The 19,455-nt window shown below is 34.3% G+C and overlaps 1 protein-coding gene across 2 annotated transcripts in view; it reads right to left on the bottom strand.

The window, feature by feature from the left end:
• The window catches only part of FSTL5 (follistatin like 5), a 275,866-nt gene that overhangs the window by 123,607 nt on the left and 132,804 nt on the right, over nucleotides 1–19,455 (bottom strand). For both annotated transcript variants that reach the window (XM_020584125.2, XM_020584124.2), the window contains exon 5: nucleotides 7,424–7,620. In XM_020584125.2, the coding sequence (XP_020439714.2) occupies nucleotides 7,424–7,620 (197 nt within the window). The remainder of the gene's footprint in view (nucleotides 1–7,423; nucleotides 7,621–19,455) is intronic.

The raw sequence follows: 19,455 nt of genomic DNA, 5'->3' as shown, positions 1-19,455 counted from the left end.
CGGAGTTCTTTGGAAAATACACTCGCTGTTGATAAACCCTCCAAACGCATCTGTGAGGACAGATTTTAGAAGGTACAGACGTGATTTATATGGTGATTAATCTTAATTATCTGTGATTTGCTACTAGAAGAGCTGTTCCAACCTGAATTCTCTTGTGCAGGATCAAGCCATGTCCCAGCTTTCCAATGGGATCTGTGGATCAGATCAACTCTGTGATCAGAAGCAAAATTCACCTTTATGGAAATTTTGGGTTGTTGGTTGGCTTTTCCTTTCGAAGGGGTGGGGTTTTATCACGAGATATCACTCAGAGCTAGGTACAACTCAGGTGGAGGTGGTTTGGATTTTGAAAAATTACTGTAGCAGCTTGAAGTGCAGATCTACTGTGATATGAAGTTACAAGCTAAATGAGATTCCAAGAAAGCCAATATGACAGCCTGACAAATTAAGGTTGCCCACTTCTTTATGGAAGTTTTTTGCAAGACATTAATTTACTTAAAAGCCTAGGATAAATAGAATAAAATTCCATGCATACGATACACCACCATGTAATCACACTTGTGTTTCACAGATGATCCAACAATGTGCCTTAAATTTTAAATTCTATTAATCTCTGTCCATGGAGAAGACTAAAATTCAAGGAAAGTATTTCTTAAGCCAATTCCTTAAACCCAGACTGTCTACTCCTTGATTAAACTAAACAGACAGCGTTGTTCAGGAGGCAGAAGAAAAACTGGGAAAATTTTCAGCAAGTCACATGCTAGAAACAAAATACTATAAAGGTTAAAGCCTGATTAAGATTGTCTGCACAATTTTATGGTTGTGCCATACAAATCAAACACAGATTATTTGATTTCAAACCTTTAAGATGAAAATTCATACCAGAGAATGTTAGCAAATATTTATGCCCATAATTTTTAGTTTGAATTTGCATAAAGACAGTGAAGCATTTACTTTCCATATTATAAACTGGTAAAAGGCAAAATATACAGAAAACTGTTCATGGTTCATTGTGAAACCCTGTAAATGCTGAAAACTTAAAAACTTATCTATATTTTCAAGTTAAATATGTCTTTTCCAAATAATGAAACTTATCCATCGCAATTTAATACTCTTTGAAACACAGAGGAAGGACTTGCATTTTTTGGAAAAAAATTACATTTCTAAAAGATATAGCACACAATTATCTATTGCCTATGAAACACCATACTATTACCCCAGTTCAAATCCTCTCAGAAATTTAGTCAGTACAACTCCAAACTTTAGAACACTGGGAAACGTAATCTGATTAAAAATTACAAACTGCACATCAGAATAGATTGTGTCATTCATTTTAATCTGATTTCTGATAGTCAAAATGAAAAATCTGCAGATGTTATGAAACTAGATCACAAATAACATAACACATCTTTTGTTAGTCCACCTTACCTGAAGTATTATCAGTCAGTGTTTTTTTGTTTGCTTGTGATTAATGGTCTTTATATACCACCCCAAGGAAACTGCTATATAAATACAACTACAAACAAAACCTTCCTTTAAATCAAATATGGTCATTCAGTCAGTGTGTGTTCATCTTCCCTAAAAACAAGTACCTCATCACCGCAGTGCCACTCAGGGCTTGATAAAACACCAAGTACATCAAACACCAAAAACTGTGAGAACTGTGCTTCAAATTAATTGTGACTGCACAAGGGGGGGTTCAATTACTTGTTCCACCATCTTCCACAGCAGTATAACCTTTTATAAATTAAAAGAATTGATTATCATGAAACTAAATTGATAATAAAGGTTGGTAAATTGTTCCTTGCTTTAACTTCCCTTAATCTAGTTAAATCAATATTCTTATAATTTACCAGCAAGTTCTGCAGGGCAGCAACACCATCCTCTTACTTGATGTCTACAGTAGCGTGGTATCTTTGATATATGTAGAGTGAGTAAAGATACTGGACTTCTGCATCACAGAATGACGCAGAAACCCCTGAGGAAATGGGTATCTGCACTGCTAAACCCACACGAAGTGGCCTACAGAGGCATGTACTCAATTGCATTCAAATGCATTATCTCAATACTACCCCAAACCAATCAAGTTACATAGCTCAGACATGAGATCTCTTTCTGCAAACTACTCCAATGAAAGGCACATTTCCCTGTCTTTCCAATTCTGCACTTAGCAGAGGGAAGACCTAATCTGACTCAGAAGATATAAGTGTGTCCTTAGGTGTCTGCAAATATAATGCTAGAGATGCCTAGCTCACAGTGTAGGACCAGAATAGGTATTAGGGCCACAGAGATAGGCTGGGTAAAATTCTGCATCTCAGAACTAAACCCAGAACCACCAGCACTCTGAGCCTGTGGCTCTGGACTTGACCAAGATAAAACAAGATAAATGAGTGCAAACAAAATCCTGCACCATTATACTTTGTGTCCACTTCCAGATAGCATCAGTCATTGAACCTTCTCAAGAAATGAAGCTTACTCCTGCTTCCTTCACAGCATGCAAGAATATAACTGGAAATGCTTATACCTGATAAAACCAAAGGCAACTAAGGAAGATCAAGATGTTACAGTTTGCATGATGATCACAGTGTTTGTAAGCTTTATCTAACTCCTAATTCCTAAAAGAGTCTTAATTCCCACCAATTTTAAAATTTCATGTAGGGTTCTTATTTTTATTTTGAACCTAGAATTGAGTATAGCACATTTAGTTTTTCCTAGAATAGTGATAGTAAAAATAGATAATGCAACCTAAATAACATGTCCCTAATTAATAGCAGAAAATAAATAGAACTACAAATCAACATGGAAAATATTCTTCTGCTTATGTAACATGTAGGGAAAACCAAAGTTGATTAAAAACACAGAGACCCATTATTCCTTCTCTGAGCTCCAAGTCCTCCAAATAACTCTTAATAACAGCACTGATTAGATGCAAAATCAGAAGTCATGAAGGTAAAAATTTAAATGCCAAGGTCCAACCAAGTATTTTGATCAGTTTGATCAGAAACCAAGTCTGACATGCAATTTATGTAAGTTGTATCTCTGCAAACAAGTCCCATGAAGTATTGGCTGGCATAAAGTGCCACAGTATTGTCATTAATAAAGAAATACAACCAAAATAACTGTGGAGTATTTTCTTTTTGCTGATATAAGGATGAGTTTTTATAGAAAAGTAATGTATTTTCATTTGTCATATGTTAACCTGGTAAATAAAGGAAATCTATTCAGGTATTTGAAATTATGGATACTAGTTTATAAATAAGGATGTTAACTTCTTTCTTTGACTGTAAAACCTGATCATTGAAAGGAGGGAAAGGAAGAGGAAAACTTTTTATTATTACTATTATTATTGTTATTGTTATATATTCAACTTGCTTTCAGGCTATGTCACTTCCCTTTTCTGTAAAATTTTGCTTTCTGAGTTCACTAGTGTAAGAAATAAATAGAAAAAAAGCATCTCGAAGTCTAATCAAGTGTAGATTATTTCACTTCACATACTTCTTCCTTCAAAAAGGAACTTGAATTTCATTGTTGAGCAAGATGAAACATTTTTAGAGCTTATGCATCTTTCACTGACGGCTACCAGAACAGGTTTACTGTTTATAAAATGGCAGTTCCACCATAGCAGAACGACTGCATTCATAACTGGAAAAACACATGTTACTCCCATGCCTACCCATAACACTTCTGCTCTTTTTCCTCTTCTATATAGAAAAACAATATGGAGTAATCAAGCAGTCTACAGTGATAGAAACACTGGTATTTCATTTACAAATTTTTATTAAATTCGAATTTGGTTTTGTGTAAGATAAAATAGATTAAAAAAAGAGTCTGTTAACAACTGAATATTCATAGCTAACCAGAAGATTCAATTATCTTCCATTAGGTTGGATTCTTTTAAAATGTTTCAAAGTGCTTTAAAAACAAATCAAACCCTTCAAGGAACCACCTCATCTTACCAGAAACCTTGCAGATATGTTGATCAGAGATGATGAAGATGATGAGAATCCCGCCTATTTCACGGTTTGCAATTTTGGAAAGATAGATACCCTCTCTGGTTAGTACCTACTTCTCAAACCAGAGTGGTCTAAAGTGTTAAATTTGTAAGTTCTTTCAAAATCATTTGCCAATATAGGATTTGGAAACTAAAATATTAAATGAATCAGACTCAGCGATTAAAGCAGTCAAGGAGGAGAAGAATTTACATCAGAAAAAAATGTCCATTTAGCCTGCATGGAGCTACATAATCCCACTGTTTTCCTATCACATTCACACAGTGTATGGGAGTTAAAATTCTTTTTAGCTGCAATTCTGCGTTGGACTACCCAGCCATGAAAAATATTATATCCAGTGTTGCCGCCTGTTCTGAGCTTCCCCTCCCCCTCCCCAAGACACTCGCCTCTGCCATGTGCTCTGAACCCCTTTGTTCCAAGCGCGGGCAAAGCCAAATGTAACTCAAACTCTTTAGCAGTGTCTGACTGGCCGCTCACCCCGGGTCCGCCCCCAGTCCTCCCCTTTCCCCTTCTCCCAATAAAAGAAAGGACCAGGGCAGGGCCCGTTCTCTCTGGCTTTGCATCCCTTCTGCGAACATCTCTTGTCTGTTTCTTTTGAAAGCTTCTAACTGCGGGAAATTGAGCGAGCAGAGGGCTGTATTTCTCCCTCTTTGCTTCTGCTGGTGGTATGTGCTTTGCAGCTGATACAGGTACCGATTTTAGAGCTCCTGAAATGCTGGATTGCCCGTGCTACCTCTCTGGGTTGCTCGAGGCTTTCGAAGGCATTGAACTACAAGCGCTAGCCGGTAAAAACCTGAAAAGATACCTCCTCAACCCAGGTGCTAGAATTGTTGAAACGGCAGAAAAAAATAGTCTGCCAATTTTTAATTTATTGCTATCAGATTTGAAGTATTGAAACTACCAAAACAACAAAAAAACCCCCAAACAGACAAACCTTTCTTACTATTTGAAATAGGGTTTTTTTAAATAAAAACAATATTTTTGCTTTTTTGGGGAGAGGAATATTTGTTTCTCTTGCATCAAGATGCAAATTCACCTTATGACTTTTGATCCAAAATACATCAATAAAATTGGAGTGTTGCTGTCACCATTTCCAATCTTCAACTGATTCATTTCAATTTTACATTAGGTAGGATGACTATATAGACACCTATGAGATAATAAATGCAATCCAAGGGCCTGATTGCACAGCAAGATTGATGATATGTAAAATTTAAGATGCACTATAAACTGAACTTCAATATATTCACATGAACTTAAATTAACTCCAGGAGTCCTTGTTTTATGCAGAAAGTATGTTGCTTTTCATATCTCCTTAATATGATTGCATTTAAAATGCAGACAGGAGCTGTTATTTATGACAACTCTGCAGATTTCAAAATTTGTACTCTGAGCACAACTGAGAAAAATTCTCCTAATCCTGAGAACGTTTTCAGGAGTACAGTAATGTCTCCCTGGGGATTGTTGACCCTGGCTGGATACCACGTGGCCACCAAAGCTGCTCTGTTACTCCTCAGCTGGCTAGGAAAGCAAAAATACAATGAAAAGTTTATGGGCCAAGATAAAGTCAGGGAGAGATCACTCACCAATTACTATCATGGGCAAAACAGACTCACCTTGGGGACAAATTAACTGAATCCATTACCAATCAGACAAGAGAAAGATAAATGACAAATAAAACCTAGTATCAGCAACACCTTTCCTCCAAGGGGCTTAACCTCACTGACCACATTCTCTACACTCTCCCTCCCCAGCAGAGCAGAGGGACAGGGAATAGGGGCTGCAGTCAGTTCATCACATGTTCTCTTTTCTACTCCCTCCTCCTCAGAGGGAGAACTCATCTCACTCTTCCCCTCCTACAGGAGAGAGTCCTCCATGAACTGCTCCAACATGAGTCCTTCCCCTGGGGTGCAGTTCTTCATGAACAGCTCCAGCCTCAATCCCTTCCAAAGGGTGCAGTCCTTCAGGAACAGACTGCTCCAGCACGGGTCCCTCTTGTCAAAACATACAATGACAAAGCAAAAAACACTAGCAATGAATTTACTGCACCTTAATCTGTAGGTTGAAAAATCTGATGTTTCTGCAATGAACTTTAGCAAAACCAAACAGCACATGTTTGGGAATTAAGGCTGACTTGTTTCCATACTTGTGAAAAAGCACTACTTTACAGCTGCCATTATAAATTCCTCTTTACAGAAAAAAAAAATCATGGGGAAAAGTACGTATATAAAGTTTGAAAACACAATAATTGAAGAATTTTTTTTATTATTTTAAAACTATGTTTGACACACACAGAAGAAGGAAAAGCAAACATGTAGCAACTGAATAGAGAAGAATTAAATATAGTTTGCAAATCTATATATGTGATTCCTATCTATGCTATGTATTCATATAGTATATTCATATATAACGCGTTCATATATTCATATATATTCATATATATATATTCATATATATATATTCATATATATATTCATATATAACACAGGCACCAAAGTCCTTTGAAAGTTGAAGTTCTGAAAGACTCTAAAAAGCAGAAGGAAAAACCAATCTTATAAAAATAAAGAAAAATAGTTTTAAATCCATCTTTTGAAATACTGCACTAGTTGTTGGCCTGATACCTGTATTTGCAATCACCCTCAGGTCCTTGAAATTGTGACTAGAATTTTAAAAGTTAGCTGTATGGAAATAACTCCAACCTACCTCTTAATACTGCCATGCAACTTAAAACATAGGATAATGATCAACACACACATCTAAAAAATCCTACTTTTCTTGAACATTTAATTGGCTGCCTAGTAGTAGACTCATTAATATAGTTCAGCCATGATTAGGTTTCTGAAACACAGACCTCTAGTAAATCAAAGTACATTTGCCCCATCAACATTCTTTAATAGAATCAGTCATTTTAGGTAGATTAAAGCTGGTGCTGTTATGCCTACCAGAGTAGCAATTACTGGTTTAGATCTGTAATTAGTTAAAATTTGCTATTTAGAGACTACCGTGAACTCTCTTTGCAGGATTTCTTCTGTACTTCTCTAGCCCTAACTAAGATAAAGCAATAATACTTCTTTAGTATTACAGAAGTGATTGACCTCATTATTTTAATTTTTTTCAACTTCTACAATACATCTATACAGTTGGACTGGATGACAATATGCAGTGGATAATAAAACAAATCATGTAGAGTGTTATAACACACTGCAGTACACTTCAAAGCATTATATTCAAATTACTAAATAATCACTACAGAATTTCTGAATAACTCAGCCATTCAAAAATTCTCAAATGAAGTTTTACACCTCAGAGACTCACATTTTCTAAAGTATCCTAAGACATGATATTCCATGTTTGTATGTCCTGACAAAGACATCTGAATAGTCACGGTGCTAACAGAAACAAAAACTAAATCTTACCTGAGATAACTCATTCGTGTCCACAAGTCCATTGTTGTCTGAATCAAAATAATTGAACATTTGATCTACAAGAAGTTTCTTTAATGCCATTTTCTCACCAAGAGATTTATCTTTTGATTGTTCAATGTATCTCTGCTTTTGTAGATCCAGTAACACATTTTTCACTTCAGTGTATTCAGTAGGTTTGCATTTATCCCCTGAAAATAAAATACACAAAACAAGATTATTTTGCATTTGATTTCCTATTAAAAGTTTAAATGTAAACAAAACAAAATCAAAAACTAAAAAAGCAAAGAGTATTAACTTCTTATAACACTACAAACAGGGTTCTTTTAAGAAGTAAGAAATTAATTCTGTAGTGGTTTGATCCATAACATTTCCTTGTCTGGTCTTCAAATTAAGACAAAAATAAATTATTTCAGTTTTAGATACTTTTTTAGACAATGTTCTCTGCTTATAGATACTAAGCGAACTTTTATCAATTTCCAAGCATGTCATTTTTTTATTTATCATTCTGGAAAGGTGCATCTGAAGATTTATTACAGTGTTACCTCTGGTAAAGCTTTTCATATAAATGTAGGAATGTAATGTATGCAAAAACCCCTGCAAATATGCCAGAAAAAGATATAGTATATCTTTCATAATAATATTTGACTTCAAAAAGCAGAAATTAGTCTTCAGTGCTCATAATCTATCTCTACTTTTCATTTATTGGACATAGCAAGCTTATTTAAACAAGAAAAGGTGGGATTGCCAAAGGAAGAGAAAAGATATCTTTGACAAAATCTGGTTTACTCTTTTCATTATCAAGTCTTCTATAAAATGGAAAATGTTACAGAAATTTCCTGCATACAGTGGTTACAGTCAGTACTTATTTTAAACCAAAGCACAAAATAATGTATGCCTGCTGTTCTCTTATGTCAGTTGCTGCATATTTTAAATTGGATAGAGAAACAGTTTAAAAGGGTTTGTTTGGGTTTTTTATTAAGATAACCTTAGGATTTCAAAAGGGTTTTTTATAAGATGAGATATGGAAATGTGTACCAGCATAATACAATGTATTTCATGCAGACAGATATTTACAGTTAGCCAATACATAACTTCAAGTAGTGAATTCAAGGACAGAGCAATATACAGATTAGCAAAGAAAGTTATTTTGCAACCTTCATTTTAGTCACTATTCTGAAGATACAATGATGTATGAGAAACAACTATTTACCCCATGGAAACTGCATAGGCAGTTTTGTTTTGAAAGTGGATCTTTTAAGAAACATCTAATTTACAGGTATGGGACTGGAATTTATTACTTTGGTATATTTAAGGGGATATGCATCATTATGGCGACACTATGAACACCTTTATAGCCATTTAAAAAGGCAGAAAGAGAAAACGTTCCTAAATGCTTCTCACTATCCTAGAAAGACTCTGATCTAGAAAAGACTGATTTATGATAGAAGTTAAATCATGGAAGAAGATAAAATGTTTTTTTGGAATCAAAACTACTCTAGACTTTTTTGTTTTGGTTTTTCTAAAAGCCACCAACTGTTATGTAGCTATTTAAGTAATAGAAATAGACAAACCCAAGCTGTATTTAACTGACAGCCTAAGCTATGCATAGTATTTGCATATTTGTCCTCATCTGCCAGGGGAATGAAGATTGAGGCCATACAATTTGTAAGAGTTGAGTTCTGCGTGACTGCTTTTCAGGGGTCTAATGCAGAAATACTGAGTAGGGAAACATGTTTATTCCTCAGGCATTCTGAAGCTGCAGTGAGCAAACCTTGCCATCTGAATGGATGTAGGCTCCAGGTGGTGGGGAGGGAAAAGAGCACTTAACTTGAACATACTCTGATTCATTTGGGTGAACTCCAAGAGACTGGGACAGAAAACAAGTATCATCTTTGTCTCCCCTAGACAACTTCTCTGGTTGTGGTGTCCTCGAAAAGACAGTCTGGCTTCACTCTGCTGCAGGTGATGGCTAACACCATTTTACCTACACTCTTGGCAGGGCTGGGGTGGTGAGGAAGACAAGACAAATCCTATTAGATAGGGTACTGCTCAGAGCTAGCTACACATTAGATTTTAGCTCCTGTAAACCATCAGTCTCATTCTGCAGTTTTAAAACTGCGAAGAGCTATTCTTTAGAGACAGACAACACAGCAAAAGAGTTATATCTGTTAAACCATGGATTTGACACAGTAGCATTCACAAGTCGCTTCGTGTCTGACTTCAAAAAAGACATAGAAAATTAACAAAAAAGTCACACTGACAATACTTTTTCCTTGAAACACAGGACAATGTTTCTCACTTTAAGGATTGATCAAGAATTGAAAAGAGATTCTACAAATCTCTACAAAGGCAATAATGATGCTAATGCTCATTTGAATATTGAAGATATTTAATAATAAATTCTGGAAAACTTTTGCAAAAAATTGCACAAATATTTCCATGAGTAATTTTACAAAACATGTAAATTTAGAGGAAAAACAATTAAATTTATGTATCACATGATCATGAAAAGTGTTGCAATAATAAGTGGTGTTTTCTAGTTTTAACTCAAAATAGAGCTTATGGAAACCTTTGTAAAGGAAGTTCGATCGCAGTCCAGGAAAGACATTTTAATGCACTTTAGACATTAACTTTACATCTAAAGTTTAAGGAAAAATGAAGTAATGTATTCTCTCACAACATCTGTTCAGAGAGAGAAGAAAGAATTCAGACAGCATATTTACCACAACATTTCTTTTCTTGTACACTTCTCATTGCATAGCACAAACTTCTGTAGCTAGTATAATAGCCATATAAGAGCACTTACATATTGCATGTTTATAAACTATTTATACATTTTTCCACAAGAGAAAAATTTCTGTATCATTTTTTAATATAAAATACAAGCGCTGTCTAATACAAAATAACCTGAGAGGCTGCTACTGCCACGTACATTTGGGTACTTCCTGTAGGAAAACTTCATTCACAAATTAAACAAAGCAATCTGTTAGAACTACTATATTATTTATATTTTGTTCTAACACCAACCTTCTAAATATTACTATGAACTTTAACAATGTATTTTAAGCCAGTGAGTGATGAACCCTCAATTTATGATCTTAGCTAATTACAGTTGTGGTAAACCAGGTTTCCACAGCTATACTACATTAAAACGTTTTCATTTTAAACATAATTGAAAGTAGTCTTTACACCAACATCTGGAATTTAAGGACAAACATGATGGATGGATGTTACTGACAGATAAGGCAATCACAGGGAAACAATTAGACACTCCTAGTGAACACAGGGCACAACTTCATTAACAAATTGCCCTCTTATCTCATTTTCATGACTGCCTTTTACTCCATTATTTGAGGAAATGTGAAGCTGATGTTTAAATTACAAGAATGAGGCTCTGTTTATAGGAGACCTCCCCCAGGCTGGAGTAGCAGCACAGAGGAAAACGCAGTTGCTTTATTTATGTTCTAATTTAGTAAGCATTACTTGTGAAATAGTTGTCTCAATGACACACAAATGGTAAATGGGGATTAAGTATGTCAACCTTTACAGCGAGGAAAAGCAATTTATGTTTAACAAAATTGAGAAAGACAAACTACTGGGAATATACTACAATTATATTACTTCCAGAAAGGCCTACTAAATTCTATATAATTAGCTACATACATGAAAGGATAACATACACATACATAATTTACTACCTTAATTCAGTTTTCTAATACTTTTTCATTTCATTTTTGAACTAGAATCCATACAAAAATAAATAGCTACTTTCTGAAAAATTCCTAGAAAGTAATAATAGAACAAGAAAACAGAAAATCTGCTTTTCTGTTTGTTTCATTCATGGAAAGGACCAGTTCTGCTACACAACAATTTTTGTCAAAAAAATGAACAAAAACAAACCCCAAACCAAAAACCTAAATAAAAAACTCCACTACAATTCATTTCACAAGTTTCCTGAAATTGTCTGTGCAATCACAGAAGGTGTGCAAAAACCTGAAAGTGACAAAAAACCCACACTGGAATCTTAAGTGCAGTCCTCCAGTCCCATATCTTGCAATTTCTGAAGTAGTGATATTCCTAGGGTTTACTTCGTTCAAACTCAAAAATGGTAGAAAAATGGAAACATTTGCTGTTTCCTTCCATTCAGTGCAACAGTTTTATAGCTGTACCTCTGTTACCTAGGAAACAGCTGAAAGTTAGATTTTGCGTGCTATTGTCCTTCTAGACTGTATTGAATAGATGGTATCTGCCTATAACAGAAAAAGAAGTTCTGTTTGACAATTAGTCCTCCTTAATTTGCAAGAGAAAAAATTATCACAAAATTAACTAATTATTTATTAAAAGATGGCAAAGGAATATACATATTCTTAACACCTGCAGAAAAATATTAAAGAATCAGCTGAAATAATAGTTTAGGGAACACTTTTTATATCCAAAGTCAGGTATCAGATTCTTTAATTTTGTGGGTTTTAGAAAAACACAAAGAAAATAATGCACATATTTTAAAAACACAATAAGAAAACCATTTGATTTCTGTTCTCAGTTCTTTCACCACACTTATGGTTAATACTTTAATCTTTCCTTGCCTGAGCCTCCCCATTTAGCAGGAACAACCCTTATGCCAGAGAGCTAACATTCATGGCATGTCTATCCCTATAAAAGTCATCAGCTGCTGAGATACAGTTTGATTCTGAGCTATTTTTGATTTTGCACTGAGTTTTATCTCTGTATCTACTGATAGATTTTTATCTATTTCTACATAGCACAAATAGTTTCCACATTTTTCCTTTAAAATTAAGATAACTTTGGATCTATCTGACATGGCAACTAGTTTTCAGTGAAGCATATCTCATAGGAACAGATTTAAATAATCCAAAACTGATATATACATAAATCAGATTTTTGGAAATGGAATAGACCTGATAAGCAGCAAGCTTATTTTTAACCTTCTACACTCTGAACATATTCAGAATAATCTAATTAGCCAAAACAATTCACCGCAAAATTACAAATTACATTGCACGGAGCAAACATGAGAAATTAATCCAAGATTATATATATATATATCTATACATACACACATATAGAAACTAATGCAGATATGCACACACATGTATTCATGTGCACGTACACATGCACATATACCCCCCCTGTACACAGGATGAAGTCAGTAGAGATATGATCTGATATCAATTCAATTTCAAACAAAACATAAGAGGCAACTTGAAGGTCTTCCTCCATTCAGCTATTTTTCAATATCTGTCTACAGATATAGCATGAAAGTTGGAATCTTACTTGTAGCCCTAGTAAATAAAGGCATATTTTAGGCTACTAAAATTGCTTAGGCTTATCTGAAAGAAACTTCAAGTTCAGATATTGTTTCACAGTATCTTATTTTTCAATATAAAACCCATATCTTCCAAATCTAGAGGTGAAAATTTTGACCCTTATTCTTTGGTCTCCTCACTGAAGCTCTGGAACCAGAAGAGAAACAATCTCACCTGAACATAGAACTGAATTTTTGACCTATGGTCCAGAGTTTGAGGTGGGTGGAGAGGAAAGATTTACACTCAAAAGCAAATAAACAGGGATTAACATCAAAGCTATCAAAAGGTTTTCCCTGCTGTAGCTATGTTTTAAATAAAAGGTGAGAATTTTCTACCTTTTTTTTAAAAACATGAAATTTCAGAGCTGCAAATTTTGACCCAACAGCTGCTCACCTTTAGACATTCAGAGTGACTCAAAAAAAAAAAAAAAAAAAGGAAAAAAAAGAAAAAAGAGGAAAAGACATTTTGAATCTGCGTTTGGCTTTTTTTGGGGGGGAGGGGAGTAATTTACACAGCACTCAGCAGATGTGCTGCTTTATGTCTTATTGTGTAGCATATGTACTTTCTAATGACATAATTATCTAAATCTAAATTTAGTATTACCATCAAAGTCAAGATACTCAGGTGTTAAGGACTTCAGTTTCTCAATTCTGTTGTGTTAATAGGTCTAAGCAGCTACAAAAATTGTTTAGAATATTCAACAGTGCCATTTTTATGTGATATACACATAAAAATACCTCCCACACAAAAAAGCACCCAATTATCCAGAGACAGGCACAAAAATACAAAATTTTAAAGTTATATCTGTCACTGTCCTTGGAAAATACTTCTAAATGATTACCATAGCTGGAATATAAAATAGAAAAGAATCTAGATTTCCAAAGCCTTAGTTGCACCCTGTAAATAAGGAATATTGCTGTCCTTTCCTCAGATATCAACAGTTAAAATGTTCTTAAACATTCTGACTTTTCAAAACTAAAAATCGTAAGACAGAAGTAATGATTTCATTTAATTACAAATACTGGCACAATTCTGGTGTCCAGTCTTATCTGGAGACACACATAAACAGCTTTTCTGTGCCTAAGCAATCAGTAAATATTTCAGATAAACTATTCAGATTTTCCATAGAGAAATGCTATTTAGGTTAAGTAACAGTACAAGCTGTAATAAATTTGCATTAAGAAAATGGAAAAACAGGCAATTAGGTAAAATAGGTAATAAAGATAGGTAAAAAATAGGTAATACTATTTCAACTCTTTTTTTCTTTTTTTTTTTAGAACTGGTTAGAAACATTATATGAAGTGACAAATATTAACTTAAAAAGTAACTACAAAATGAAGAAAAGTACGGAAATCAGCATTTGGGGTAGTGGTGTGTGTTGGTCTTCTGGCTGTTAATGTGGAGTAGTAGTTACATCACAGATCTCCTGACAGAAGCAAATAGGTCATATAAACTTCCACCTTCAAGGTGACATCCGAAAGCTATAGCAGGTTGACAATAATGAGCAAAACATCATTTTCCACAGCTGAGAAAACAGTGAATGTGGGGGTTGTGTGGACTGCATTGTTAGCACCACAAACACTGTAAGCACTGCTAGTCTGTGATTGAAAAATGCAGGACTCTTCTACAGGATTGACCCTGTCTTGAAACAACAGAAACCCACACAGCTTTCGTACAGTGATATCACTTCGCAGAATTTCTCATTTCTTGTATGCTTGCTTTGAGGTATTATACCACGGCAAAGAAGAGATGAAAATGGGTGCATTTAACAAATGAAGGGATATGAGTTTTTTTTCTTGTATCCAGTTGAAGCTTTTGGATCAGTTTTTCTATTTGTTTCATACATCTTAAAAAAATTAACCTCCCATTTCATCAGTAAACATTAATAAGAAAATCTGAGTTTTCTTGTCATTTTTAAAAGAAATTTGAGAGAGAAAAAGAGAAAAGCAGTGTGTCCCAAAGGAAGGCATCATTAAAAATGAAGGTTGAAACAGAAGTTTAATGCAGCATTTTATTTTCCCCTCTAGTGGAGTTAATGCAACCATTGCTGTTAGTCTTCCTCCCACAGGGCTTAAAAAATTTTTGACTTGAACTGTCTAAAGTGATACTATGAAAGTTGTGAAATGCTATAGGCCTACATTTAGAAAAAAAGAAAAAAAGAAAAAGCATTCCAAATCCAGCAAGAAAACACTTATGGGATATAAGCTTTGTCAGAAAATCTATGCAGAATTCCACTTCTGCTTCTTGGGAAGCATGTGTCAGAGGGCTCTCTCTTACTAAAAATAAAGAAAGAAGCAAAAAGTTACTGAAAGAGATGAAATGTTAAGTCACAATCTTCCTTTCCCAAAAATTTCCCAGAGATGTGGAGTATTAAAGGGTTTATGAAGGTGAGGCGTGAAGACTGGGCCTAACTAAAACAGTACTAAAATGTTGGGGGGAAAAAAAGAAAAGACAGTTCTGTTGCTCTGTTTCTGTTTCTTCTCCACCATCACCTATGCCCACTTCTTCCTTTGTTTCACCTTTATCACAGATGGGTTTTGGTGCTAATTGCAGAAGTTGTTACAATTCAGTCTTGTGCTATAGGATAAAGAGACTTAGTTTTATGTGTGTGTATATATATGGAACCAAAAGTTAACAATAACTTGGCATCACACACACTTGTATCTGAGTTTCTCCTCATACTCGTACTTGAAGTTAGAGTCGTTTAAATCAATGCAAGAGAAAAGCTAGGCCTACAAACCCTGACTTTCCTTTAGAGATACAGTGTGAACCTCGCAAAGTTCTCAGATTAGGCACAGAGTTTGACCAGTCATCCTTAAACAGTATTTTGATCATTTTTTTCTTTCACAGTCACAGAAAAGGCTACCTAGAGAAAACAGATCAATATTTGAATTGAATATTCTTGAACTATAAATACATGCTTTAGAAGAGACATTTCTCATCTATAGTTTGATGTAGAAAGGCATTAGGAAGAATTAGACTCCAGCTTTTCACCAATTGCAATGAAATTAATAGCTTTGTTTGCTTACAGCTGAAGCTTTGTTTCTAAGTGTTTTGTCCAGCACTTAATCTTCAGCAGAAAACTTCCTTGTTCACATAATTTAAGGATTTAAAAAGAAGTTTTATTCTATTTGGTTTCATATTAATTCTGTGTTTCTAGATACAATCCTTCACATACTTCAAAAAGGGTTGTAAAGCATTGGAACAGACTACCCAGGGGAGTGATGGAGTCACCATTCCTGGAAGTGTTCAAAAATTCATGTGGATATGACACCGAACAACATGGTTGAATGGTCAACACAATGCTGGTGCTGGGTTAATAGCTGACCTTGATGATCTTAAAGCTCTTTTCAAATCTCATCAATGACATGATTCAAATCAAAGCAATCTGAAGGTAATAAGAATCATTATTTTCCTACCATTTTAAGATCTTTTTTAGATTTTAAGATGTTTTTCATGTGATCACTTTGCATGATTAGAATAAAATTAAGGGGATTGATTGTCTGGGCTTTTTTTTTAAATTTGTGCTAATTCTAATTTCAAGTTATTATAATATTTTTGCTTTCTCTCTGTGACTGATGGATAGTGTTTTATTAGTAATTATTATTAATTAATGCTGCCTTCCAAACCTAAAGTTGACTGTGTCCTAGCCATAACTCAAAAGAAGTGTTACATGTACCACAATGTCTTTAGAAGAGATGTACTCTTCTAAATGAAGAGGGCCACGTCTGTCATTACAATTAACCTGCCAAAACAAAGTTATATACAGACCAGCTCTTGCATCTGAACTGAACACATCTAAATATTTTATTTCAGCATTAACTTCATTTTTCTTATGGATTCTGATATCTGGCATTGCATACTCCGAACAGAGGCAACTTTCAAAGTAAGCATGTAATGAAATTAGAGTTTAAATAGTTTTAATGATTCTACAATTGTATGTCTTTCCCTTGAATAGTACTTTTTGTTTTGTTTTCACCATTTTTAAGAAGCAAAAGTCTCTTTAGAATAAAATACAGATATACTAAAAAAATCAAGGTATGTTCTTAACTAAAGGATAACAGCTGACTTGAAAGAGCATTTGTGGATAAAACACCATATAACAAATATTATCACAATTTTTAGATGTTAAAAACACTTTGCAGATCTGTATTGTTTCACGTCAATAAAGAGGGGAAAGCTTTTATGAATTCTTTATTACTCTCACAATCAAATAAAATATATCTCATTTATGTTTGTGTTGCCCAGCTAACGATTTTTCTTGAGAAGATATCAGGGATCACTGAGCCTGATGGTGAGATTGTGGAAGCTTATCTTTGTACTATGTAACACATATATCACTTCCTGAACAGGTATAGTTACTCTATTTTATATAAAGTCTCTGAAATAGGTGGTCTGGTTTACGTATATAAACATGACAGTGATCACAACATCTAACACTTAAAAATATGGACTTTCAACCTGTCAACTAGTATGTGCCACAGAGCAATTTTGGGTACATCTATCCCCTCACAATAGACTATGTAAACTGACAGTTTTCATTCTATATGTCTCCTCTTCACAGATAAATGAAGGGAGGTAGTGTAAGATTTCAAAATATGTAATCTGCAAAATGGGTACAATTCTTGTCTATTTGTAGAAGAGTTACACCCACATCTGCTATTTGTATTTTCCTCCTTTCAAACTTTGACTTTAAAGTAAATAAGCTTCCAGTCTCTAAAAACAAATACTGAATGAAAAAAGGACATTATAGCTTGTCTTTTGGGGTATTTCTCTTTAGGGGGATTCTCATCTGCCACCATACTAAAAAGCTCTGCCCCACCATATATTTTGTAAAGTTTCTGCACAGCCTTGAAGCCATGCATGTTCAGCTGGTTTATGGAGAAGGAGTCATGTTCTCCTGTCCAGAAGTTTTACCTCACCAGAGAGCAAATTCCAAGAGTACAGCAAGAGCAGAGAATCTTTCAGTGACTGATTTAAACTAACATCTGCATACTAAAAAAACCCTTAACTGTGAAACAAAATTATGTATGTTTCTTAAGAAAAAGTGTGAATTTTTACCACTAGCACTTAATATATCTGTAGATCTCTTAAATAATAACCTAGGGAAAAGGGCCAAGTTTTCCTTGAAACTATTGAAGAAATCATTATACTCAAATTCTTCCTTAATATAATGAAAAAACCAATTTTCAAAATACCTTACCTTATCATATATTTTTTTAGAATAAAATCAGTTCCAGTTTCAAATGTAATATTTGAGTTACCCCTGCTGAAGGAAAGTAGCAGCAGTGCTGGTTAACAGAATTACAACAGGAAAGTAATGCAAGACGAGGCGAGGACAACAATATCTATTGTGAAAAAACATTTGTTTCAATATTCAAATTGCTAAACAACAGGTGCAAAAGTCAAACAAATTAACAAATAGGAGTAGATACATTAAACATTAAACGAGAATAAAAAGGAACCCCCTGACATGTGATACTGCTATTACAGTTCCAGCGAAAATATGTTGGGAAATTATGTCAGAAACAGGGCATGTATATAAATATGTATACTTATGTGTACTAACACTAATAAAGCAACAGCCAAGCTCACATGCAAATAAGATAGAAGACAAGTTTTTGTTCAAAGCATTTAATCTTTGGAAAGGGGTCAACTACCCTGTTAAGAACGGGAAAATCGTATCTGCATAATACTGCTCAAGATAACCTTGCAGAACAAGTTTATCTGCTGTAATATTCTCGGTGTTTCAGAAAAACAGGAACACAGTGGGAACACTACAATAAAGTACTGGCTGTTGTATAGAAATAATTGGAGCTATAAACAAGTATCCTCAGTTCTTTTTTTTGTACTAAATAGAAATTAAATTCACAAACCCATTTAAGAAACTCTAGAAACAAACTTATATATAAATTTCATCTTAGTTGGTTGCTTGAAATAGCAGGCACAGATTTGATTTAGATAAAAGTCCCTCCATTTTAGTTTCTTATATCGAACAACACCACGGTAAAGAAATTATTGTTTTGAAAAAAGATATTCCCTTTTCATACATGAGAGAAAATGCACAAATACAATTGTATTACTGCTACCAGATTACTTAGTGGATTTGGTCAAACTCTACTGTATTTTTGTAAACTCATTCTAGTCGAAAAGTAATGTACAAGAAATTAATAGAAAACTTATGTACTGTGTAAAAACGTATTTTATATGCACTGAAAAATGGTGACAAAATCTCTAGTGATCAGTGTGACTGAAATCTGAATACTAGTACCAGGCTTTTCTCATTGTAAGTAATTAGGCACACAAAGCAAATGTTCAAAAATCCCTGCCTAGAAATAAAAAGCATGTATTAATTACTATTATTCTTGAAGTCTTCTAATTCTTGTATCCATAGGCATACAAAACTGATTTAAACACTGAGATCTTTAGACAAAGCAGTACACTGGAAAGAAGATTGGACTGTGACATGTACCCCACTGTGTGAATGGATGACACTTTAAAGGATTTGTAAATTTACTCAGGTTTAACCTAAATTTACCTCTAGACCTTGACTGAAAAGGGAGGAACGGGAAAAAAAAAAGGTGAAAAGAGCTTCATATTACCCTGAGATTATTTTCAAGTTAGGTAGTTTTCAGAGCTTCCTACCAGTGACAAGTAACCTGAATTTAGTCTGTTATCTAACTTGGAGATTGAATT

Source organism: Corvus cornix, chromosome 4 (genome assembly GCF_000738735.6).
Source record: "Corvus cornix cornix isolate S_Up_H32 chromosome 4, ASM73873v5, whole genome shotgun sequence".
NCBI lineage: Eukaryota > Metazoa > Chordata > Aves > Passeriformes > Corvidae > Corvus > Corvus cornix.
Note: the sequence above shows the minus strand (reverse complement) of the source record. Positions and strands in the feature narration are given on the sequence as shown.